General features: G+C 42.9%; 1 protein-coding gene across 2 annotated transcripts; it reads left to right on the forward strand.

Annotated features, from left to right (window-relative positions):
• On the forward strand, window positions 1-25,591 carry FKGP (L-fucokinase/GDP-L-fucose pyrophosphorylase). Of its 2 annotated transcripts, XM_087682488.1 has the most exons (7): window positions 1-476; window positions 5,997-6,231; window positions 7,277-7,665; window positions 21,032-21,158; window positions 22,960-23,967; window positions 24,183-24,862; window positions 24,979-25,591. In XM_087682488.1, exons 1-7 carry the CDS (start codon window positions 180-182, stop codon window positions 25,366-25,368), a joined length of 3,126 nt encoding a protein of 1,041 aa, XP_087538614.1. In that variant the 5' UTR covers window positions 1-179; the 3' UTR covers window positions 25,369-25,591. The 2 variants fall into 2 exon arrangements, with proteins under 2 accessions (XP_087538614.1, XP_087538615.1); XM_087682489.1 differs by lacking the exon at window positions 5,997-6,231 and having other exon boundaries at window positions 357-476.
• Window positions 25,592-26,080: the final 489 nt, after the last annotated feature.

Consider the following 26,080-nt stretch of genomic DNA (forward strand, 5'->3'; position numbering starts at 1 on the left):
AATTTGCTGCAATTCAAACCGAGACCTCTGAAGAGTCTTGAGATCATGGCTGCGTCATCCTTTTATGGCGCAAAATGCGGTAGATATGGGGAAGACAGAGCTTGAATGACAGTGCCCGAAGGCAGAAAAGTCACGACTCGGGAGTACAAATAGCGAAAAACGCAGAAGAGAGCCTTGCTATGGCGAAGCGCGAAGACGAGTCACGTGCTGTACTGTCAAAAGCGTGGTACCGTCTGCGGCTGTCCACCAGGTGTCCGTCTCGCGTGCCGACCTGGGACGCCATCCTTCTCACGGCTGCCAGCCCGCAGCAAGCTTCTCTCTACCAATGGCACCTGGACCGGGCCAAGCGAATGGGAACCATCGAGGCCTCCACCATCGCCATCGCCGTTCCAGATCCTGAAGGCATCCGCATTGGATCTGGCGGAGCCACTCTGCATGCCATCCGTTCTTTAGCATACCATTTATCAACATCACAGGTGAGTCACTGTCTATCTGCTCGTGGCTTCGCATTCAACGCTCGCCATTCTTTGCTTCGTTAGCCGCAAGATGTAAGGTTCTAACAAGGTCGAGAAATACAAGTGATTGATTGGATGCTCTTGTGATATATATGAATCTTGAATTGGAGGCATAATATGCCATAAGCACGCATGTCTATGATGTCTCAATACCTGTGAGCCGATTCACCTGCTCATTAGTCTGTCTCTTCCATGCTGTGATGAACATAATACGTCCTTCATGATTGGTCTTGCTGTGACGGACATTTCAGGTCTTTCATGATCAGTCCGACAAATGAAAAGTTATTACAGGAGAACTGTATGCCTCATATTAGCGGTTATTTGACGTCTATGGACTTCTTGTGTTACCGCATGTCGAGTGTTAACACTCATGCATGGATGTGCTGCATAGAGAACTGCAAGAAACATTTTGCACATTTTGTGTTTTTCATGGTCAGTCTGACAAATGAAAAGGTATTACAGGGGAACTTTATGCCACATATTAGAGATTAATCCACATCAATGGAGTTATTGTGTTACTACATGTTGAGTGCGAACATTCATGTGTGGATGTGTTGCCTAGAGAATCTGCAGGAAACATTTGAAAAATTCAGCGAAAGAGAGATGTAGGGCTAATTTAGGAAGATTGTAAAGATTGATGGTTCCCTTCTCAAAGCTTGATTGTTCCCTCCTTTACACTGAATAGATAGGCTCCTTGAATAGACTTTGATAGTGGAGTGTCAAACTGTGAGACTTAGCCTTTCTCTTAAAGCTTGTATGAACCTACATGGATGATTTTATCTCGTGAAACTTGCAACACGCTCGCGTTACAACTTTGCATCAAAAAGTATGCGTGATCAATGAATTTGTTGACTAACTAAGCAACACTATAAAGCCCTGATAGATGCCTATAGGCAAAATTTGCGATGCTTGGATCTATTGGGATGCTGATTATGGCACTTGCCAAGCACAAACTCCATCTATACCTCTAGGTGGAGTTACTTCTGGGGGGTCCTTGATGGTGATGGAGTGAGATAAACTCTTGAATCCACAACATTCTACATTTTGAGGTGGCTCCAATGGCATCTCCATGTGCATTTGGGGTCTAAGACAACCTTCTCTTGCCCAAAGAATGCGATCTCACTTAGTTTGAGCTCTCATTGGTGGAATTCTATATTGAGAACATGTGCACTTGGGGGGCATGAGACGTAACTTCTCTTGTCCATAGGATGCAATCTCTCTTAGTTTGAGCTCTTATTGGTGGAGTTCTATATTGAGACCATGCCTAGTTGTGGTCATCTACACGGTCATCATTTTGGTTGTGGCTTGATCTTTGAAGAGTGCTATTGTAAGTATCCACCCATCCAGGCTTAATGGAGGCTATGTGATGTGAAGACAAATGAGCTAAGAAAGTGCACAAAGAATACAAAATCCTCGAACAATAATGAAATGCTCAAATAAGTGAAAATGAATGAATAGCTATAGTAACTTTTGCAATGAGGTACAAGATACAGTGAACCACACTGAGTAGTAGAGGTGTTGGGGTTTCCATCTCAATCCCTAGGTCATGGGAGAATGCTTATTCCTTTAAGCATCCTCCTCTTGGCACAACTAGTTCTCACCTAGTTGTCTCATGCTCCAAGCTATGAGTCAGCTAGTGATCTCTTTGTGCTCTATGCATGAGAATGCGAGAAAACACAAGGAAGCTCAAGAAGCCTATTTGTAGTTGGATTACCTTCACTCACCTCTCTTGTTGTAGTATAGGTCGCTGAAAGGTAGATCTAATAGCCATACAATCCTTGTGCAAGTTGTAGGAAGCTCCAAGCCACTGCCCCCTCTATTTGAGCCACCATCATTATAGCACATGTAAGCAAGAGAAAGGGAGAAGAGGAAAAAAGAAGGGAAGCAAGAGAAGGAGAGGGGAAGTCTCTCTCAATCTCACATACACCTTTTTTTCAAGCTCTCCCCTCTCTCACTCTCAACCTCACTCCCTAATTATGATGGAAGGAAGAGGCAAAAGGGAGAAGAGGATAAGAAACAAGAGCTTTGCAAAGTTTGCATATTCAAGAATAGTTCTCTATTCATTTTTACACATTCATTATATACTTAGGGTTATATGGGTAGATGCCTTACGTTCTTGTTCCTCATGTGGCTCTTTATAATACTCAAATCTAGGTCGAGGCCTTCGTGGCTTGTTTGTAGGATTTTGAGTTGCATATATAGTTATTTCTATTTTTCTCGAAGGTTTAGATTTAAAGTCCAAAATTGCACCAAATTGAGCCAAACATATTTGCAGCATCTTGAACACCATTTGCTATTTTTGGTAGTTGCCATCTTTAATAATTACCCTTTTTAGCACTTGGCAAAGTTAGGGCTAGATTGGCCTTTTGTTTGCATCTACAACTTCATGTGAACTCCTTTTTGCTATTTATGGTCATTGCTATTAATATTAGCTATTACTTTTGGCTCACTTTTGCTTCATTTTTCAGCCGTCCTTGTATTTGCTAGACATATATCCTCCTTATTAAGGTGTGCCAGTCCTTTGGCACTCTTTGCTTGTGCAGAAAGTCCACACAGGGTGTTCAAGGTTGTCGTAGTTGATGGTTCTTTGAAGGGAATGCAAAGAAATACTCATCTATGATAATAAACGTAATTGTATGACAAAGCATAGATTGATAAAGAACATAGTTAGGGTTAGGCTAACTTAGAGACACTATACACTAAAGAAGACAATGAATGAATAATGAATGCCGAACATAGAGAGAAGAAAAACTTAGAAACTCAGAAGAAGAAGAGTGAAGGCGATGATGAATGATAAATCAGTGAATCATGCTCAATGAATCAAGCTAATACAATGGAGCCGAAGCTTGAAGATGACTCCAATATCCTAGTTGATCAGGCGGCAATATCTGAAGGAAACTTGCACTATAGAGGGAGTGAAATGTAGTCCTTTGGGTAGTAGGTTATAGAAGGTAATACCAAATGATGAAGGAAGGGAGAGCTAGCTATAGAGGGAGCGAAAAATTGTTTTGAGGGGCCATTGAAGACAAGAAGATCACTAGCTATAGTCATGTACTTTGAAAGATGAAAATTAGTAGGGCAGCTTGCTAGATGCACAAACGCAGCCCTCAGATGCCTAGAAGTTGCAAAATATAAAATATAGGAGATAGTAGGTACTTGTCAGAGTTGATGCCGAAGCTAGGAGGGGTTCAGATTGCAAAATGCAGCTTGGGAGGGGTGTTGTCAAGTGGAGTATATTGTCATCAGTAGAAGGAATATGCTAGACTGAAAAATGTAGCCTAGAAAGGCCGTTGCAAGGTGGAGAATGATGACACTAGCAAAGGAGGAGGGTGGCTAAGTAGCTTGTGGGTCATGGGCAGTTGGATGAGGAATTGTGCAGCCAAACGCAGCTTGGATGATGTGGAATAGAGTGCCTAATAGCAAGGGAGTAGGAACTACGAATTGCAATGTCCTTCTTGCAGGGTGTGACCAATAGTGGAGAGGTTAGAGGGGGGAAGAATGTGGGAGAGAATGATTGAGGGTGTCAAAATGAATGAATGTGAGAGATGTGGAATGAGGGGAGTTAGTGTTGTATTTTTAGGCATAGATTGTCTCGAGTGGTGCCCTAGGAAGTGGGTGCCCAATCCTTTTTGGGACTGTCAGTGTGAAACCAAATGGAATGAAGTAGAAGAAATGTATTGAATGATTGGGATTCTCAATACTTCCTCTTAGGCCCAAAAAAGAGCAAAAAAGAGGAGAGAGAAAAGAAGATCAAACTTGGAATCCTAGTGTTCCACCTGTAAGGTAACATGTAGTGAAGAACAATAGACATGATTAGTTGATAGAACTTGAAACTCAACTTTAGGAGAGAAGCCACAAGCTTTGTTATTCCATGCTGGAATGTAAATGAAGGCCTAGCCACCAAACCATGGCTGAAGCATCCCAAGCCCCAAACTAGGAAGAACTTGTAGATCATGGTTATTGATGACAATAAGAGGGTGAGATGGCATAGAGATGTCAACCACCCCAAAAAGATTAAGGGTTGTTGATAGGACGTGTGAAGAATTGCATGATAAGTGGGGACCCTCTTTGAAGTTGAAGGAATGGGATCCTCCTCTAAAGTAGAAGAAAGATCATCCCTCTCTAAGAGAAATAAGGAATCAAGAAACTCATTGATCATGACCTCCAAAACTTCTAATGACGAAGGAAAAATGACAAGTGGTGCTAAATAAGGTATTTGGGGCTCTAATGGAATAGACGATAGAACTCAAAGGTGGCCTCTCGATCGTGAGTAAAGGAGGGAGTGGAGGGAGGAGTATCACACAAAATCTCCTTGATGCGTGCATGAGAGTTGGTGTTCGAGGAGCAATACAATGGAGATGAGGAAATAGATAGCTCCTAGGGAGCTAGGGGTGGGCAACAACCACTATTTCTCAGTGGAGTGGAGAAGTTGATGGAGTGGAAGGAGTTGAATAGTCACTGTCTCTGGAAGGAGCGGACTGATGAGGAGATGGTACCCAACAACCATTGTCTCTCAATGGAGTGGTTTGTAGAAATGGTGGCCGTGAAAGCCAATGCACCTGAAAATGGGGAGGGCTTATTGTGGCATGGGGTCTTAGAGCTTCCATTTGCTTGAGGCGACTTCGTGCACATCGGATGCATCTTATTGCATGGAGCATGAAAATATGATACCTGATGCATGGAACACAAAGAGAAGAAAAACTCAGAAACTCAAAAGAAGAGTGAAGAAGACGATGAATGATGAATCATTGAATCATGCTCAATGAATCAAGCTGATCCAATGGAGCCAAATCTTGAAGATGACTTCACTGTCTTTGCTGCTCAGGTGGCAATATATGAAGGAGACCTGCACTGGAATGCAGTAGAAGAAATGTACTGAATGACTGGGTTTCTCAACAGAGGGTACATTGCCTTCAAGATGACCAGCAACAGTGCTCTGATTATCCCCTAATCCCCACAGCTGAAGACAACAGGAGTGTGGGAGAGGTGGGCGATAAATAGCCAGCACTAAAGCCACAAATGCAGCAGGCCGGCTGAGCAGTTTTCAGTACTTTTAGTGTGATAAACGTTATGTGTCTGGCTGACTAGCAATATCATCAGTGGATCAGTCAGTCATTTTCATGTGTTTTGTTAGATGTGTTCCCTTGAAACATGCATCAATGATTAATGTAAAATTAGTCTCCTTGATACTTGAATCAATAGTTCTACCTCTTCAGAGTCATTTAATGATAGAATGTTTTATCTGCATCTGCTCGTAAGTAGTCACACACTTTTTCTTGACTTTCCTTCTAGACATTTGACTTTTTCATTGACAGAAGAATTATGTGAACTTAAGAGAAGGCTGTTTGCTCCAGTCCAGTTTCTATATGTTTAAGATTGGCAGTATCAATAAGCTCGAAGGTTAACATGATTAAGTCGTAATGCAAATGCTATGGGCAAGGATTTCAAACTTGTTTAAAAAGTTTGTCTTGTTACATGCAGGAAGAGGCTTCAATCCTTAGAAGTAATGAGACGTCAGCCTGCATTTCAAAGATGAGTGTACTACTGGTTCATGCTGGGGGAGATTCAAAGCGGGTCCCTTGGGCTAATCCAATGGGAAAAGCTTTTCTGCCTCTGCCTTTTCTAGCTGATGAAGATCCAGACAGACTCACTCCTTGTTTGTTTGATCATATTCTCGCCATTTCATCTTTTGCTGTTGAAAAGATAAAAGCCAAGGGTCTGTATTCCTTTTCCCGAGTATTTCAAAAAACTGTAGCTAGTATGTTATGTTTATCAAGCTTATGATTACCTGATGGGTTGGTTAGAATGGAGAAGTCCTGTTCATGAAATATGGCTAAAGTGCATAGATTCTAGTTATCAGCTTCTAAGACCAGTAGTTAGTAAGCCAAAGATGGTTCTCTCTAAGTAGATTAATGAGAATTTATGATGCAGGTGTCCTCTCCCTAGTGTTGGGCCTAAGTTGGTGAACAAGTTGAGCAGTCTGTTAGAATTGCACAGCTACCCTAGGTTATGAGGGTTACTGGAATTGCTGCTCTTAGATTTCTTCTTGTTACTGTATTTGGTGCTTTGATGTTGGTATGCTCTATTCAGCAGACTTTTAGCATTGCCTACTTGGCGTTGTTTTATGCCCATGTTTCTTAAAGATGAGGCTAACATCTAATCTCAAGCTTTATTTAGAGGTGCCTAGAGTTTGAAATCTGCAAAGATATAATGAATCACTGTAAGGATATTAGCGATGATGGTTATGAGAGTTAAATGACAAGTATTTAACACAATATGAAATGTGCGAGGGGATGTAACTGCTTACATAGTACTGAGTCATTGATGTCTGGGTTGCAGCTCTGCCGATTTCTCAAATGGTTGTAATTGTTCTTGAAACTGCTGGAGTTTTCTGATAATGAAGCATATTTGCCACGGCCTCTGCATGTGTGTCATAACAGCCAAAGACTTTACGTTTTCCAATAAGGCACTGATTTAATAAACTCACCAGAGGAAGATAATGAACATAAACTGTAAATGTTGTTGTTCCATAACACCTGATGGGCCTCTTGGAGTGTCCAAAATCAATCAGTACTGATTTTCTAGTTCCAATACTTTCTCCATCTCTTTCTTGTGATTCATATACATGTGCATCCAAATCTCTTTAAATGTTACAAACTCTCCATTCCTTTTTTTTGCTGCATCTGCAAAATAACCATAGCCACTAGAACCTTGGGATGCATTTTCTCAAATTATGGACACATGTTTTTCTACGTTTGCAGGAGGTTTGTTCATTATGACAGGGGATGTCCTTCCTTTGTTTGACTTTTCCCATCTAGTTACACCTGAGGATGGAGCCTGTGTTGTGACTGTTCCCACCACAATTGAGGTAGCAGCTAACCATGGTGTTATCGTGGCATCTTCATTGGATAAGATCAATGGTGTTTCTTGTAAGATGTCTTTATACAGTCGAGAACTGGAGCCGGTTGTGAATCTGCTACAAAAGCCTACACCCAGCAAGCTTGTTGATTGTGGTGCCATGAGGAAAGATGGCACTGTGCTACTTGATACAGGGATTTTCACAGTCGTGGGACAAGCATGGAATGATTTGGTAGAGCTTGCGATTGAAGAGCTGGATCCTACTTTAGTACTTGTGCAAGATAGAAAAGAGGTAATTAAAATATTGCAGGTTGCCTTCTCTTTGTGTCTTTTTATCTCTTCTGTCAGTTGCTCCCTGTTATCGCTGTACCTTCTCTCCTGCATAATTTTTTTGATAGAATCTCATCACCTTGTATCTCTCCAACTTTTCCAAACTGTGGTGATTAGTTGTGGTATTTGATTAATTTATTGAAGTGGCTTTGATATAAAGGATATCAGCCAAGTTGCTCCCACTGGTAGATATCAGCACCACAAGCTGTCATAGTTAATACGGTTACCTATTACGAAAAAAGAAGAGAAAGATTAACATCTCCAGCTCAATGCAATCAGCCAGAGATGAAAATGGCGTATGAGACATAACCATGTACAATGGGTGGTAAGCACTAGATATCAAAGCATATGATGCAAATTGTAATATGTGATATATAGGGCAAAGTGATGTACAATATAATGTCAATGTAGGGATAAATGGGGTGGGTGGATGGAGTCTAAATGACCAGCTGTGACTGAGTGGTAGGCTACTATATATGTCAATAATCAATGATATGATCATGTGGGGCAATCCTATCTAACTCCATCAAGTCAAGATCAGTGGTATAGTATCTGAATTGTGATACATCCTTGATGAGATGGTGTGTAGATAGCATATGGGCTGGTCTCTCAAGGCTACTAGGTGTTGCTCGTGCCACTGTAGACCTAATCTTTTTGGTGTAGTTTCTGTATTTGATATCCTTGCACCCTCAATTGGCGTGCAGCTCTGATCTCCTGAGCTCTCTAGAGTGTCATCCCTCTTTGTTTGTGGATAGTGTGTGATCACTGTCTGAAGGAAGTCTATGAGCGGCGATTGTCTCCCCTTGTTTGCAGGCTGCCTGATCAAAGTAATGATGTGCAGAACCTCTGAAGCTCAAGAAGGAACCAGCCCAAGAATTGTTGTATCTGGGGACTCCATCTAGTCTAAGGGAGGTGTTGTAAAGAAATACTTGTCTACAGATAACAAATACAATCTTCTTAAGGTATGCTGCAAATTTTCAGATTTAGAGCAATCCCTTCGATCACAAGGTCGCATTTATGGGCACACTTTCCAATATGGTTGAGAAACCCTAATTACAACAAAAATCAGGTTTAGAGTCTAGCAAAACAGTGGTAAATATCTTTAGATTTACTAAGAGGAGAGAAGATTAGTAGGAGAGAATCTTACAAATGGTGACTTTGACGATGATTTTAATGGCATCAATAGCTTTGAAATGTCAGAGTGCAGCGGTGCGGAAGTGTAGGACTGAGAGAGAGAGAACGCAGAGAGAGAGAAAGAGACAGTGGAAGATGAAGATCTGCTGTATAAAGTGTGCTGTATACAAAGATATGCAGATATATACATGGGCGCAGTGCGTTGGACTGCGTGTCTCCACCTCGACGATGCAACCTGCTGTTCACCTCGAAGTCCGTTGCAGTCTGCACTGTCTCTTGTTTGAAATCTGCGAACAGAGACAGAATTTGCGCGAGCCACCAGCCTAGCCAAGGCAAGAACAGCTCGAATAGTCGCCATACGAGCAGCGGGGGAAAAAGTATCATGACAATCAATCCCTGGGCGCTGTGCAAAACCTTTAGCAACAAGGCGAGCCTTGTGCTTGTCCAAAGAACCATCGCTAAGGTACTTGGCCTGGAAAACCCATTTGACGCCAATCACCTTCTTATTCGGGGGACGTGGCATGAGTGACCACTATTCCTCTCAATAGCCTCCAACTCGGCTTCCATAGTTTTCTTCCATGGTGCGGACTGTAAAGTCTCCGTTACGGAGGTGGGCTCTCGATCCTGCATAACACGGGTCATCAAACAATAGTTAGAGCAGACAAGCTCCGTAGAATGTGCCTGGTGCCTCCGTGACTGCCGCGGACCATCCTGCGGTCCCCACTCCTCAGGGACCCCCTCTATCCCTGAATCACGGAGTGTGTCACGGGCCCAACGAGGAGGAGGCCGGACCTCCCCTCGTCTCTCTCCATCAGTTGAAGACTCTGGGATATCCACCGGTGGTAACTCCTCGAGGGTGACCGGTGGAACAGTAGACTCTGTGTCAGAGACAGAATCAGAATCAAAAGGTGCGGGCTCCAATGGAACTGTAGCGGGAGCCCAACTCTCCCCTGGATCTCCAAGAACGGGATGCTCCTCACTTGCTGGTATGGCTGGAACCTCCGCAAACCGCACATCGCGACTGGTGTACACATCTCGCTTGACGGGATAATACAGACGATAGCCGTGGGACTGGGAGCTGTAGCCAACAAATACCTGTCTTCGGGAAGCTGCTTCAAATTTATCACGATGAGCCTTGGGAATGTGAATATAGGCATCACACTTAAAGACCCTAAAATAAGAAACATCGGGCTTAGTCCCAAAGTAAGCCTCAAAAGGTGTCATCCCATCAACGGCCGAAGTGGGGGATCGATTTTGGATGTGGACTGCAGAAGCCACAGCCTCGGCCCACAGAAACTGAGATGTCTGTCTGTGCTCCATCATGGTGCGCGCCATCTCGATCACACTGCGGTTTTTTCGTTCAAGAATGCCGTTTTCTTGAGGAGTGTTGGTATTAGGAAACTCCTGGTGAATACCTTTATTTGCACAAAAACGAGCAAACTCATTAGAAACAAATTCACCACCCTTGTCGGATCGCAAGGTCTTCAATCTCCGGCCTGATCGGTTCTCCTCAAAGAGAAGCCAAACCTTGAAGTGGAAGAAAGCTTTTGACTTCAATGCCAAAAAATAGGCCCATGTCATCCTGCTGCAGTCATCTACGATCAACATGAAGTACGAGCTCCCTCGCAAGGACTCGTTCCTCATAGGGCCACAAAGATCGGTAGAAACAAGCTCCATCGGTGAAGTAGACCGCCGCGAAGCTTTGTGGGGAATGGCATCCCTATGCTGCTTTCCACGAATGCAAGAGACGCATGGCTACTGGCTCACCACTATGTCCGGCAACCCTTGAACAAGCTGTCCACGTGACGCCCTCCGAAGATAATCATAGTTGAGGTGACCAAACCGAGCATGCCATAACTCTGACTGTGTCTGAGAGGTAAGAAGAAGAGTAGAGAGGGCGGTGGAAGACTTCAATTTATAGATGCCGTTCTCCTCATATCCGGATGATAGAACCTTCCTTGACCCTCGATCAAGGACTCGCACCGACTCAGTGTCAAACTCCACCAAAAGTCCAAGGGAGCAAATCTTATGAACTGACAGAAGACGATATCCTAAACCTGGTACATGCAAGACCTCTGAGGTATGGATACCGCCGCGTCCATCTGGAATAAGCTGCATCTCACCCTGTCCTGCAATCGACACGGAAGAGCTATCTCCAATGAGAATCTGCCCACACGAGGGTCGCAACTGGGCAACACCATCTGATGAAGGAGTCATGTGCCGGGAGGCACCACTGTCAACAATCCACTCTCGAGCCTGGGGAGCCGTCATCGCAGCATCAGAAGCATTCGGTGTAGAGTCCTCAATGACAGCTAGATGAAGAAATGCAGCTGATGAGGGTGTAGCCACCGCTCCAGAATCCTTCGTATCCTTCTTGTTGATGCCCTTCTTGTCTTTGTCAGGGCAGTCCTTCTTCCAATGGCCAATCTTTCCACAAATATGGCATGTGGATTCTTTGTCCTTGTCCTTGTCCTTCTTTGACTTGTTATCCCCCTTCTTCTTCTTTTGGTCCTTCCCCTTCTTCTGAGAGGCTTGACCTGTCAGTGCCTCCGACTTGGAAGCATTCTGTCCCTTTAGTTGTTCCTCTTGGTCCAAGACCATAGGAACCAACACTTCCCATCGAAGAGTGGACTCACGCCCCGAAGCAATAAGGGCGGAGTAGAAAGCACCGAATCGTGGCAGCAACTGGGACAAGAGTGTGATCGCCATGTCTTCGGAGGAAATCGGCTTCCCCGCATTCTGAACCTGCATCTGAAGCTGTCTAAGCTTGTTGATGTGCTCCCGCAACGAAGAAGACTTGTTCACGGACAAGGTCTGCATCTGAACCTCCAAAGAAACCCGCTTCATAAGGGTCATCCGGTTATACATCTGATCAAGCTCCAGCCATATCTCCCGAGCCACCGTCAAGTGCTCGATGTGAGCTATCACGGCTGTAGTACAAGACAGAAAAAGAAAGGAACGAATCCTGGCATTTAGTTTGTCCCAGTGAGACTGTGCCTTGGCCAACTCCGCACGAGCATCGGAAGAGAGTTTGGACTTATCTCTCACCAAGGGCCGGTCGATCTCCTCCTGTACAAGCTCCGCCAAATCGTAGGACTCAAGGATGGCCAACATCATTACACGCCAGATGCGGTAGTTGTCGCCATCGAGCTTCTGATCTGCGGGAAGAGCCGGTAAGACAGGCACCTTCCGGTCCATAATCGTCTGGAACTCCACGTCAATCTCGGTAGACATCTTCACCTGTAATGCCTTCACAAACGCAAAAGCAGCCCCCTCTGATTGTGATAACTCAGCCTGCTAGGGCTCTTCCGCGTCCTGAAACTTCTTCACCCGCCGGAGGTGATGAAAAGGCAAAACCTGCACTTGAAAGCTGAAAACTCAAACTTCCTCCTCGTCAAACAGCAGTAAACAGCAGCAAATCCACCACCTGGACTCCTTTCCTGCACACCCACTCTCGCTTCAGCCTTGTTCCGAGGCGCAGCCCTCCTGCTTGCCCTCAAACGGTGAAAACGCAGCCTTGTGTCGCAATAGAAACTCCTCTTCAGGTTGGTTCTGCACTCAGTCAGCCCTTTAACACTGCTCTGATACCATGTCAAGAGTGTAGCGGTGCGGAAGCGTAGGACTGAGAGAGAGAGAACGCAGGGAGAGAGAAGAGAGAGCAAGAGACAATGGAAGATGAAGATCTGCTGTATAAAGTGTGCTGTATACAAAGATATGCAGATATATACACGGGCGCAGTGCGCTGGACTGCGTGTCTCCACCTCGACAATGCAACCTGCTGTTCACCTCGAAGTCCGCTGCAGTCTGCACTCTCCTGTCTGAAATCTGCGAACAGAGGCAGAATCTGCGCGAGCCACCAGCCTGTAATCTGCGAGCAGAAGAGTGTAGACAGAAGACTGAAAACTCGGCTATAAATAGCCAGGATCTAGGCGCCAAAAATAGCAGGTCGGCTGCATTAAATGCAGCCGACTATTTAATGCAGCCGACTACTGCAGTCAGTCGGACTGCCACGTGGCAGTCCGACTGGACTGTGCAGTCCGGACAGGCTATGATCTCTAACATGAAAGGGGGTAAATCCATAGTGTGGTTGACGAGCTCTCCTCTTCTCACACTGCCTCTCATTGAGGTGGGAAAAAAAGCTGCGGCCCTTGTCTTGTTGATCTACTATCTCTTGCTTGAGATGGCTGCTTTGTTGCTATCGCAAATCCTAGGATAGCAATTGCTTGCTCACGTAGCTCCTTTTGTTCGATTCCACCTTCCATAACCAATATCCATAGGTTGACCTTTTTGTGAGATTTAGTTGGCTATGGGGAAGAGAGAAACAAAAGATAGTGAATAGTAGATAGTGTGAGCTCAAGAGAGTGTATTAGCTCAAGATTGCACGATAAAATGGAAGTACAAAGTACAACTAAGGTCTAAGGTTGACCTGACTATACTTCCACACTCTAACTAGAGTTGGATTAACTTAACTCTAGAGTCTCGTATCACTACATTTAAGTCCTAAATAAGTGTTCACACCACACAAATTACGTTGGGCACTACCTAGAATTGGCAAATTCAAACATCCCTCTTGTAGGGCCGATGTGATGAAGTACAAGGATCATCAATCACCAAAGGGTGATAAGTTCAAGGACTTGTGGAAAGCCTGAAACTTTTGATGTGGTAAGTTGAAAATGTCTATAACATTTTCGTGTGTGGAAACATACATTAAGCTGATCTCTCTTGCGTAAGATCTCTCTTTGACATAGTGGTAGTGAATCTCAATGTGTTTTATACGAGCATGAAACACGGGATCTCATACTACATTAATAGCATAACTGTTTGAGAGAATGGGAGCAAGAGCCTCCAATAAAACTTGTAGATTAGCTAGTAATCTGCATAGCCATACACATTCAATTGTTGCTGTGAAGGTTGCCTTGTACTTAGCCTCACAAGACAAGGTAGCCACTGTAGGTTGTTTCTTACTAAGCCATGAAATGCATGAACGGCCCAAGAAAAAAACAATATCCAATATTAGACTACCAAGTGTGTGTGTCTCTAGCCCAATTTGTAACTGCAAGTCTCCCCCCTTGGAAAATATCAAGGTATGTGTTTGAGTACCTTGCAAGTAACGGAAGATCCGATTAACGGCTTGCCAATGAACTGTATGTGGAATGTGCATAAACCTGCTCACATGAGAGTGTAAACTGTATGTTAGGGTGTATGTTGCATAGATAGATAAGGCACCCAACAACTTTATTGTAAATTGCAACATCAATCATCTCACTACCATCTTGGATAGAAAGCTTTAGCCTCGGCTCCATAGGAGTACTCATAGGTTTACAATCCTACGTGTTGAACCCATGTATAAGCTTTTTCATGTACTGTGACTATGACATGATGATATCATGTTGATTTTTGGTGAACTGAATTCCCAATTAGTAATATAAGAGGCCCATATTTGACATCACAAATGCATTCTTTTATTTAGCCTTAAAATCTACAAGTTTATCCTTTGTAGGTTTGGTAAACAACATATTATCTACATAAAGAATGATGGCCAACAAGTCTCCCCTTCATTCTTAATGTATAGAGTAGGAGCAGTTTGATTGTTCTTGAATCCTTTGCTGTTCAAATAAGCATCTACCTTCAAATACCACGCATGTGTAGCTTGTTTCAAGCCGTACAAAGCCTTGTTTAATTTGCAAACTAAGTGCTCTTTGCCTTTAACCACAAACCTTGGAGATTGTGATACATAAACATCCTTATGTAGGTCAATTGATGCACTTTCCATCCATGATGTGCAACCATAGCAATAACATGTCTAACGATACTTATGCTGGATGTAGGAGCAAAAGTCTCCTCAACATCTATGCCCTTTTTCTGAGCATATCCTTCAGCAACCAAGCGTGCCTTGTACTTGTCAACAGAACCATCAGCCTTGCATTTGAGTTTAAAAACCCATGTAGTGCCAATAGCCTTGTTGCCAAGTGGCAATTCAAGAAGATCCCAAGTACCATTAGTAGCAATGGAGTCCAACTTCTCTTTCATGGCTTGCAACCAATGTACATGTGGCTGTGCGTCATCAATTGAAGTAGGCTCATCCTCACCCAAAAGTGAGCTCATAAATGCATGCTCATCGAGAAGAGCATCTACTTTCAGATTTTCCACCAAATGTGGCCCCCTAGATCATGGGCGGCTTGCCTAGTAGCCTTTCTAGTGCGTTGAGGCAGAGGAGCATCAGTTTTACTCTCGTAGAGAGTTAGTAATAACCATAGGGACTTTTTTTGCTGCATTTACAGCAGCCCTTTTTTGCTCAACTGCTTGTTCCATTGTTGGAGGAAAAATAGGATCAACCAAGGCTGATTTGGAGTAGGTGGAGCAGCAACTTGTTGTAAACATCTGTTTCTGCATTTACAGCACGTACGGATCCCAATGCAAGTGGTAAAAGAGCCTCAAAGACATCACCATTCTCATAAGTGGCTAGCATTTCAATTTGATCATGAGAATAGGTTGCATTCTCAGCAAAAATGACATATTTGCTGACAAAAACCTTTTCATTTAAGTGCCCTATCATCTAACTTCCCAAAAATCTCTTTAGGCATGTGAGTTTATGCTATACATCCAAAACACCCAAAAGTAATCAACCTTTGGTTTTCTATCATGCCATGCCTCAAAGGGAGTGATTGTCTGGAGTGCCTTTGTTTGAAGCCCTATTAAGTACATGGCTTGCACATTGTAGGCTCTCAAGCTGAAACTTATGTGGCAGTCCTTTGCTTTTCAATATACATTTGGTCACTTCCATGAGTGTGCAATTCTTTCTTTCAGTCACTCCATTTTGTTGAGGTGTCCTCCTCACAGTGGTGTAATGTGTAATCACATGCTCAAGCAAGAATGTCTCAAATGCTCTAGACATATATTCACCCCTTGATTTGTGAATAGGGTCTGCACCCTCAGACTGGTTTTTGCTTCCAATTTTGCAACTAAGTGTTTGAAGTGCATAAATACATCCAACCTTTACTTGGAGACCATACACCCATGTGTAATGAGAATAGTCATTTATAAATGTAACAAAATACAAATGATCGAGTGCTCTCATTTGCATAGGACCACACATATTAGAGTGTATGAGCTGCATTTTCTGGACAGCACGCATTGCACCATCCTTCTTAAAAGCAAAGTAGTGCATTTTTCCAAGTATACACCCCTCACATGCATGGGGAGGTGGAGTATCAATAGGAGGCATAGCGTCCACCATTTGACAATGCTACAATTTCATTAGACTACCAAGGCTCATGTAACCATAGTGAGCATGCTAAAGCTCCGCATTTTGTATAGGAGTAAGTGTACTAATTGTCAGAGCATGATGAGATTTCTTCTCATAAGTATCTTGCAAAAAGAGACCTTTGTACAAAGTCCTTGATAACCCAAGAGCATGATTGAGCTCTTTACCTTTGACAATGCATTTGTCATCTTCAAAGATGACCTGAAAGCCTTGTTTATTGAAGGTTGAAATTGAAAGAAGGTTTATAGTGATCCTAGGCACAAACAATACATTCATAAGCTGAAAATTTGACCCATTTGCAGTAGTGATTACAACTGTACCAATGCCACATACATCATAGCTAGAGTTGTTCACACAAGAAACTCTCTTGCCCATAGGGGCTGATTGCATGGATGTAAACAAACACTTCCATGAAGTGATGTGCCTAGATACCCCACTATCAAAATTCCATGTAAGTAGCACTAAATGCTAAATCAGCCATAGATGGGTCATAGGTGCAAATGAAAAATGTATAGTCCTCCTCAACCAAGTTGGTTGTAGTGTCACCATCTAAAGATTGAGTGTCTGATGATTCATGGACAACCAAGCTAGAGTCCTTTTTCCTTTCCTTTGCTAACCTCTTTCAACATTTGTCTATGTAATGGCCGGGCTTTTTGCAGTAGTGGCATTTTCCCTTCTTTTTCCATTTGTTTGAATCTTGGGCAGCCTTGCTAGATGGCTGTCTCACATCAGCCTTAGGCTGATTTTTCACATGTTGCTTACCTTTGCCCTTGCTTTTATACCCAGAGAGCATAGCTACATCACCTAATCTCATAGCCATGTTCTTTCAAGTTTGTTCCTCTTGCAACAAGAGGTTGGTTAACTCCACGAATGTGAGGGGCCATTGTGCCCTCCTCAAAGACAAATTTAATAAAGTGTGAAAATGATAAGACTCTAGAAGAGAGTTCAGGGTGATGTTGACCATCTCCTCATATGCCATCGCCTTGCTAATATTCAATAATTGCTCTCTCAAATTCTAAATGTAAGTAAGGTGATCCATCATAGCATCACCCTTATCCATGTGTGCATTTGCCAATTCTCTTCTCAAGCAAGAAATTTTACCTCATTTTGCACTTATCTCAAGCTATCTTTGAGGTCTTGCGAGATTGAATATGAGGTATTATTGTGCTCTTGACTGAAAGAGCAACCAAAGATAAGGCATGTGCATCTTTAGAGTTCCATTTCCTTTGTTCTTTTGTAGGATGAATGTGGGCAGCAGCAGGGGCAGATTGCTGTCCTCTAGCTCCTCTTTGAGGCATTTGAGGTGGAAACCCTCTTGGTCTAGCTGAAATGCTGGTCACAAAGTCCCAGAGACACTTGGCAACAAGTAGATTGTGCACCGTGACCACAAGGAGTAGTTGGTGCCATCTAGTTTGTCCTCTTCAGTGAAGATACCCAAAATGTTGCTACGATCACTGTGACCTTGTTGAGCCTTTGCTGCAATAAAAAAAACTATAGCCAAACACTTCCAAGCTGAAAGTGCAAAATTTACTCACAGGAGTATCGGGATCCCAACACGAGATAGATTATGCAATCACAAAACAGTCTTAAATTGTCTCAAAGTAAAATCTGGCTGTAAATGCCTTGAAAAGCGTGCGAAAACTATTCAGAACAACACACTGCTGTACCTCGTAACGCGTACTTAGAAAGTCAATCTCAGGAATTTAATGTTGTAAATCCCCAAAATTTTCACCAATTTTTGTGTCAAATGTGTGTCAAACAGCAACTGAATGCTGCACTTGCACCTGTTTGCTACTTTGGGATGAGTGAAACACAAAAGCCCCAAACTTCCTAGAGAAAGTTTTGAGAAATTGAACTTACAGCCTTAGGATTTGATGAAATGCCACCTCAAGATGTGCATTGATAGGAAGTAGCAATTGGACTGAACCTTGGGATGTGTGTTGGACACAAAAATCGCAAAAGCCCCAAATTTCTTGCACAAATGTCAAAGAAATCGCACAATGTTGGTAATTTGGGTGGAGATTCGCGCACGGGACTTCAAATTGGGCAAGAGGCCTAAATTGTCGGGTGTTTGTATCTCCTTGGGAAGTTTGTTAGTCAATCGAAGAGGTGTAGAGGTGGCGCAACTAGCAAGGTAGACTGTAGGCGGTTTTGTGGTGGAGCGCAGAGATAATGGCAGAGGCCAGATGGATGGTTGTGTTGGCGGCATTGTAGAGTAGTGGGTGGTGCAATCTAAGTAGTAGGTGGGGCAGTGGTGCTGGTGGTTAGGTGGACAAGGCAGCATTGGTAGGGCTGTGCGGGAGTAGTGTGCTACTGGTGGCGCGAACATGGCAGTAGGCTGAGGCGAAGTTTCTATTCGTGGTGCAGCTAGTGCGGGCAGTGCTGTTGCTGGTGTGGGTAGTGTTGTTGCTATAGTAGGGCAGGCAAATTGGTCTTGGATAGTGTGTAGCTAGTGGATTGAGTTGGTGGCATCGGCTCCTCGAACTTACTATAGCCCCTTTGCGAGATCTAGGCCAAGCTAGTGGTAACATGGATCACGAGTGGGTGGCACCAATTAGTTTGATGGTGACTAGACGGAACCCGTGTGTGGGTTTGACGAGACGGAACCCGTGTGTGGCTTTGATACCAAATGTGAGATTCAACGAGCTATGGAGGAGAGAGAAACAAGAGACAATGAACAATAGACAATGTGAGCTCAAGAGAGGATGTTAGCTCAAGATTGCACAATAAAATGAAAGTACAAGGTAGACCTAACCACGCTCCCATACCCTAACTAGAGTTGGATTAACTTAACTCTAGAGTCTAGTATCACTACATTTAAAGTCCTAGACACAACTTTTGACACTTTAATAAGTGTCCACACCATACATACTACATTGGGCATTGCCTAGAATTTGCAAATTCTAACACTTCCATGGCAAGTTCTCTCTCCACTCGCCAAGTGGTACGCTTGCTAATGCAGTTCTCAACCTTTAGAAATGATTAGTTGTGGAAATTCAAAAAGTCACTTGGCCTTACCCACAAATAGGCTACTGTCTCCACTATTTGAAATGCTAAGCCCTTTGAACTTGAAAGTCTTTCAATCCTTCTGGCCTTAGTTCTAGGCATTAAATGATTAATTTCTCTAGGCCCAAGGATATTGCAAGTCATTTCCAAGGGTACATTTAGTGCCTAGATCCAAGATTATCACTAGGCACCCTATGCAATATAACTATTATAACTTTTGCCAATGTCTCCGATTGCTTGATTGGGGTTTTGGATTGTTACCGTGCTCAATTTAGCTTGCATTCACATGTGTGTCTCACATGCACACAACTGGACTATATGCCAAAGCAACTTGTACAAATTTAGGTCTTGGTGATAGACCCCCTTAAAATCCTTCTAATCATCCTCCGCTGGATTGCAATGTGACAGAAAGATAGAAATACTAGTGCAAAGTATGTGGCATTTAGTCAAACAACATTTGGAGCTATTGCTTACGTACTAAAATTTTTAGCCAGCAAAACCAAGTTATAATTCATAGACATGAACCATAACTATTGTTAGAACCACATGGGATGCATCGATGCATCCATTTATCAAAAACCAAAATTGTTTTGATCACCAATGCAAAGTAATGCATAAATTAAGCATAAACAATGCTTGTCAAGAAAGGTGTCTCACATGACACTCATGTGAAACGCACTCCAGATGTAAACCACACATATCCAATGTAGATATTTAGTCTTAGTGCGAGGGTAAAAACTATACTCATTTGCATACCAACCACAGTGACTAGTACTATGAATAGTGACCTTAAGGCAGAAATAGTGTCAACAAACAATACCTTGGATACAAACTTAATATATGCAAGATACACTACATATATGAGTTGTCCATCAGTTGAGGAGTGGAAATGCTACCTCCCTCTTGAGTAATAGGTTGTACTCTGGAGTTGCTGCTTTGCTTAACTTGAATGAGCTTGATCTAAAGTAGGTTCAAGCTGAAATGCATCGAGGTAAAGCTGCAACGTTAATAACTTGGGTGTCTCCACACCCCCTCTCAAGCCCAAAAGGTGCCCTTGGAGGAGAGAGAGATTTGCTACTCGATGATCCAAGTACTTCACTTGAAAGGAACTTGTAAAGAAGAACAGTAGACAGGATGAGCTGCTAGTGTCTGAAACTCAATCTCGGGACAGGGCTCCAATGCTGACCAAGTTGCATATGCATGCCTGAGTCTTGACCTTGGGAGAGAAGCCACTAGTTTTGTGTCTCCATGTTGGTAAGAATGCAAAGGTCTAGCCACCAAGTCATGACTGAAACATCCAAGGCCCTGAACTAGGTAGAACTTGAATATGCACTTACTAGGGTAACTCCCATGGGCTATAAATAAGAGGTGTAACTCCCATGAGAAGTACAACGAGTTGCAGGAATGGGTAGGATGGGCTGAGATGGCAGAAGTTTTCTACTACTAAAGTCAGAAACAAGGCTGGAAGCTGGTAGTTTCTTGGCACTTGCACAAGGCTGGAAAGTCTGCATTTAAGAAACATGCAAAATGGGCCACAGAACAAAACAACAAGCCTAGAACAGGAATTAATGGTCTAAAATAGCAAAATCAAGGCAACATCCATAGCCACACTGGTCCTCTAATAGGTGCTCTGTCCTAGGGACAGGAGACGGCTGGCAGTGTTGGGGGATATCATGTGTTTGAGTGTGTAGTGCAAACAGGAAAAATTGATATCCCATTTACAAGCAAAAAATGCATGCATATATGTCCATCAAAAGTCAAGTTAAATTGGTTATGATGACATGTTTTGGGAGTGCAGGATAATAGTTTCTCTCCATTGAGCATTCAGTACTTCCCATTTCTTTTTGACATATTCAAAAAACATTTTGCAAACTATGGTTTTTGCAACTTTTATCCTAGTCTAACATGGATTATGACTTTTCAGGTCAGCTTGTATGAAGAACTGGCTGCGGCTTGGGTTCCAGCTTGCCACAAGTGGTTGGAGACACGGCCACTTGGCAGAAAGCTTCTCAAATTTCTTTCCTCGCAAACTTTGTTCAGTTATTGTGCTCGTAGGTGAATTTCAGTCTCTCCCCTTTGCTGGGCTCCATTTTCAGTCCCACAGAGAGAGAGAGAGAGAGAGAGAGAGAGAGAGAGAGAGAGAGAGAGAGAGAGAATGATGCGTTCTCTCTCTCTCTCTCTTCCCCCCTCCTTCCAAAAAAAAAAAGAGCCATATAATTGCATTTAGTCTCTTGATCTGGTTATTGGTGCAGAAGCAGATTTTATTTGTCATATAAAGGGTGTGCACAAGAGAGGGACTTTTTTTTTGGGCTGTGCATGCCACCGGGGAGGGTGGGAGATGTCTCCAACCATAAAGACACGACCACTTTCTCCTACAGATGCCTCATGCATGGTGTAAATTGAGATGCTAGACTTAGTAGAGCGTTGGGAACCTTTGCATACAGTTTGTGTCAGGACATCTTTCACATTGAAGGAATGGGTTTTATATCGTGAATCACTTATGAGCTACCCAGACCAATGCAGATTTCCAAGAGGACATTGAATCTTTCATAAGGCAGTGTAAACATTGGCGATGGTTCTCGATGAGCACATAGTAGATGCGGCTACTAGAATTCAGGCCTACCACCCTGCTTCTTTGACTCTAATGAGAGAGTTCTCACTTCCTCTCTCATTTTGAGTCGGCTTGGGGCTCTTTATTGGTCTCTTAGCTTTACTTGACTGCCCATTGTATTGACACTGATGTTGGATCCCTCAGATTCTAGTGGCACTATTTTTACAGCAGTTCCAGGTTGTACCTGACAGTAGGCAGTCAAGGCATGTGATAGATTTTGGATTCAGGAGTGTGCAAAATGCCAATAATTTGAGTTTTTAAACTTTTTGGGCAAGCTGGGGTTGTTGATCATATGCACAGGATGACAACTGAAGTCTTAACTGTGGGAGAGAGTTGTTATCATGGGCACTAGCTACTTTTTAATAGGTGAACAAGTAGCAGGCCAGTCAATATAGCAGTCACTTAGGGAGAAATTAGAAATACCAGTAGCAGAAGTTAAACCACAAGTAGAAGAGTATAGATTCGAACTTCAGATTGAGGTAGAACCTTGCAAGGACAGCAACTAGGCCTAAGAAAGTTTGGAACTCCAGAAGGTCTCTGGTTGCTTTAATGTGTACAAAGTGTGGAGTATCGATTTTTCTGATCATGCCTCGTTAAGATTAGGAGTGTTATTTGTATTTATTGTCGTTGCTTGGTAGCTCATGTACATCGTATTCTTTACCCTGCGCTTCTGTTTACTCTCGTTTTTGCAGACTATTTTTATAGCAGTTTTTGGCCATCTTGGGTAAGTTAGAATGGCTAATTGTTATCTTTATCCATTGATAGATGTTTGGCATAGCATTTGATATGTTTGAATGTTTCAAGTAAGGTATTGTTGGAAAGAAGTTCAAAGGTTGGCAGGAGCTCTCTCTGCTATTTAAAAGTAACTGCCTGAAGTACTGCACATCATTACTGCTTTGTGCTTGAGCAGCAGTAATCATCTCTTTGCAGCAGTACCTTGCTTTTTCTCCTTCATCCCTTTACGTACAAGTACTGCAAATTCTTGAACTTATGCATACTCTGTTTTGTAGTCACAGTTTGAATATATCAGCCTTCATTCTAAGGAAAAAAGAGGGGGGTGGCATGTACTCCATGTCTTGTAGGAAGGCTCTATGGCTAGAAAATTTGCTAAAAATCTAATATTGGAGGGTGCGAATTTCCTTTGATTGACCGTAAACTCTTGCCAGCTTCACTCTCCTTGCATCCTATTTAGTTAAAGTAAATGTGATGCATTGGAGCCTAATTGGTTTGGCCATTTTCAGGGCCGCTATCCTTTCTTCATTTTGGGACTAGTCATGAAGTTTTGGAACACCTTTCCAATGGCCAGGGACAAGTTGGAAGGAGACACATGATACTTTGTTCAGATTCATCAAGTCAAGTTGCTCCCACATCTGTGATTGCTTCAAGTGAAATTGATGATACAACAATTGTGGGTGATCAGACACTGGTGTTTAACTGCACTTTTAAATCTGGTGTCACTGTTGGCAGGCGTTGTATAGTTTCAGGGATCCATATTAGAAATCCTCTTGTAGGAATGGGCAACTTGGACTGTGGGCAGTTACCGCTTCTGATTCCTGATTGGCATTGTCTTTGGGAAGTACCTTTACATGGCTCTGAATTTCAGGCCACCCTATGCTGCAGTGTCCATGATAATCCCAAACTTCCTCAAATAGCAGGGACATTCTGTGGAAAATCATGGAAAGCGTTTCTTCTTGAAACTGGTATTGATGAGGAAGAATTATGGCCAGGTACAGTAGACAAAGACCTCTGGAATGCACAATTATTTGCTGTAGCGCCACCAGGTGAGGGAACAATTTTGGCAATGTGGTTGATGGAGAGTTATAAAGGTGATCCAGGTTATATGTTGAGGGTTTGGCGTAGCTTTGAGCGAGTAAGCATGGCAGGAGTACACAAATGCATTGATTTTGCAAAGCTTTGTCGTGAATTAAGCTTTCACCAGTCAAGGATATCGCTAGGACTTGCTGAAGCTAGTTTATCCAGTGGGAGTGTAAATCGAGACTTGTCCAAGTTATGCAATCATATCATTGAGGGACTAGACACAGGTAGAGATATATGCAATAGCTTGATTGCTTGTTGCCCAAAGCCACAAGATGTGGATACATTGAAACTACCACGAAGCCGAGTTTACCAAGCCTGCTTAGATATTTGCAAAGCAAGTGGGAATATGGAAGCTTCAGCTGTCTTTGAAAAGAATGTATGGGATGCGGTTGTGGCAGAGACTGCTATTGCCGTGGGGCAGAGGAAGCAAGGTGAGGCTAAACGATATCTGGTAACTATAGCATGAACCTTGTTACTTGGTTAACTTTTACTTTGAATGCTGCTTTTAGTAGGTCCTATATTTATAGATTTTCCCCTCTTCTTGTGAGAGGAAATGTCACCCATTGGGATGATCAACCACTTTCCTTTTGGAAATAAGGCTTTAGTTTCAGACAGGAATCTTACCTTCAGCTTTCTTCTGTTGCAGTGATACCCATCAGGCCTGCCTTTCTTCCCCCAGTAAGCAGAGTTAAAGTGGAATTACCGGTAAGAATTGACATAGTTGGTGGTTGGAGTGATACACCTCCTTGGAGCTTAGAGCGGGAGGGAATTGTTTTGAACATGGCCATTCTTCTGGAGCAATCAGCACCTGTTGGTGCAGAATTTTCTGTTACTTCAGAGGGGGGTGTTTCCATATTTGATGATGAGGGCCAGTACCTACATCTTGATGATCCAGCTTCGATTCATCCTCCCTTTAGTATTGATGATCCATTTCGACTAGTTAAATCAGCACTTCTGGTTACTGGCCTCACAGGTTCTTCGGCATTTTGTAAAAGTGGCCTTGAAATAAGAACATGGGCTAAGGTACCAAGGGGAAGTGGTCTGGGTACATCCAGTATTCTGGCTGCTGCTGTCGTAAAGGGACTTCTTCGAATTGTGGGTGGAGATGACAGCGATCAAAACGTTTCAAGTCTTGTTTTGCTTTTAGAGCAACTGATGGGAACAGGAGGGGGGTGGCAAGATCAGATTGGAGGTCTTTATCCTGGTCTGAAGTTTACAACCAGCTATCCTGAACGGCCTTTGAAGCTGAAAGTAGATCTAATCCCAGTTGGTGTTTCTTTACTGAGGGAACTAGAGGAGAGGCTACTGGTTTTCTATACTGGACAGGTATGGGGAAAAATGTGCAGCAGCTCCAATGCTTCTATTCTTTCCAGTGTTGTGATCATCATTTGCCCCAGGTGTTGTGCAGTGAAGGCAAAGGTAACAAATGTCCGCTTTTGCAGGTGCGTCTTGCTCATCAGGTCCTTCAAAATGTTGTTCGACGATATCTTCAACGGGATGCTATTCTTATTTCTACAATTGAGGAGCTCACCTGGCTTGCTCAGAAAAGCAGGGAAGCTGTCATGGCTGAAAATCTTGATGAGGTTGGTAAAGTAATGTTGAAGGCTTGGTTACTGCACCAAGAGCTTGATCCTTATTGCAGCAATCCTTTTGTCGATTCTGTCTTCAAAAAGGTCTCGGATTGGGCTTGCGGGTATAAGCTCGTAGGAGCTGGTGGAGGGGGATTTGGCATACTGATGGCAAAGAATAAGGAAGCAGCTGATCATGTGAAAATAGTTCTTAAAGATCTTTCTGTACGTGTGTATAGTTGGAGCATGTGTAAGCAAGTCTAGTTGGAGGATGGTACCCTAGTGAGATTAAGAGGTTTTTAATCTTCCTTGTTACCTCCCCCTAGGGTGCGAGGGCATAGAGATTGTGGCTAGACTTGAGCTCTTCTTGTAACAATGAGATGTACTTAAAGACTTTCTCAGCACTCTATTTGTATCAATAAGTTTGCAGCTAGAAAGTAGAGATTTTGATTTTGAAGGACTTGCTTGGCGAAACTCCAAGGAAAGTTGGCAAGAGAGGTGGCTATAACAAGCAACATAATTGAAAATGAAATTAAGGAAATAAAGACCAAAAGTGTGAAGTACAAAAGGAAATTAAAATAAGGAGGTGAATCAACATGGTATGACAACTACTAACTTTTTAGTAGTTAGTAAAGCTACATTGTGAAAGAAGGTTGCATTTCATGCATATGTTTATGAGGCCTCCCTAAGGAATCAAATGAAGAAACACGAGGGGAACAAGTTGATGAAGAGTACCATGAACGTTGAAAGATACGCAAGCTAGGACTCAACTAATGCCAATGCTAGAAAGAAAAGGAATTTAAGTGAATATTATTATTGAAAATCAAGCGAGGAAAGAATCAAGTAACTTGGGTTGAAATTTCAAAGCCACCAAAATGATTGAATGGAACCAATGTATGGGAAAAAAAAAGCTTATATTAGCGTAGCCCAAAGGACTACCAAAAGAAATCGCCAAAGGAAGAGTAGTTAGGTGGCA

The sequence above is a fragment of the Lygodium microphyllum genome, chromosome 8 (genome assembly GCF_053477565.2).
Source record: "Lygodium microphyllum isolate KBCC chromosome 8, Lygodium_microphyllum_v1.1.10, whole genome shotgun sequence".
NCBI lineage: Eukaryota > Viridiplantae > Streptophyta > Polypodiopsida > Schizaeales > Lygodiaceae > Lygodium > Lygodium microphyllum.

What these genes read in the sequence shown, in the direction of transcription:
- FKGP (XM_087682488.1), top strand. Translation starts at nt 180, where the DNA reads ATGGCGAAGCGCGAAGACGAGTCACGTGCTGTACTGTCAAAAGCGTGG. An exon ending in ACCATTTATCAACATCACAG is followed by an intron (nt 477 to 5,996) that starts GTGAGTCACTGT and finishes TGTTACATGCAG; the next exon opens with GAAGAGGCTTCAATCCTTAG. An exon ending in TTGTGCAAGATAGAAAAGAG is followed by an intron (nt 7,666 to 21,031) that starts GTAATTAAAATA and finishes ATGACTTTTCAG; the next exon opens with GTCAGCTTGTATGAAGAACT.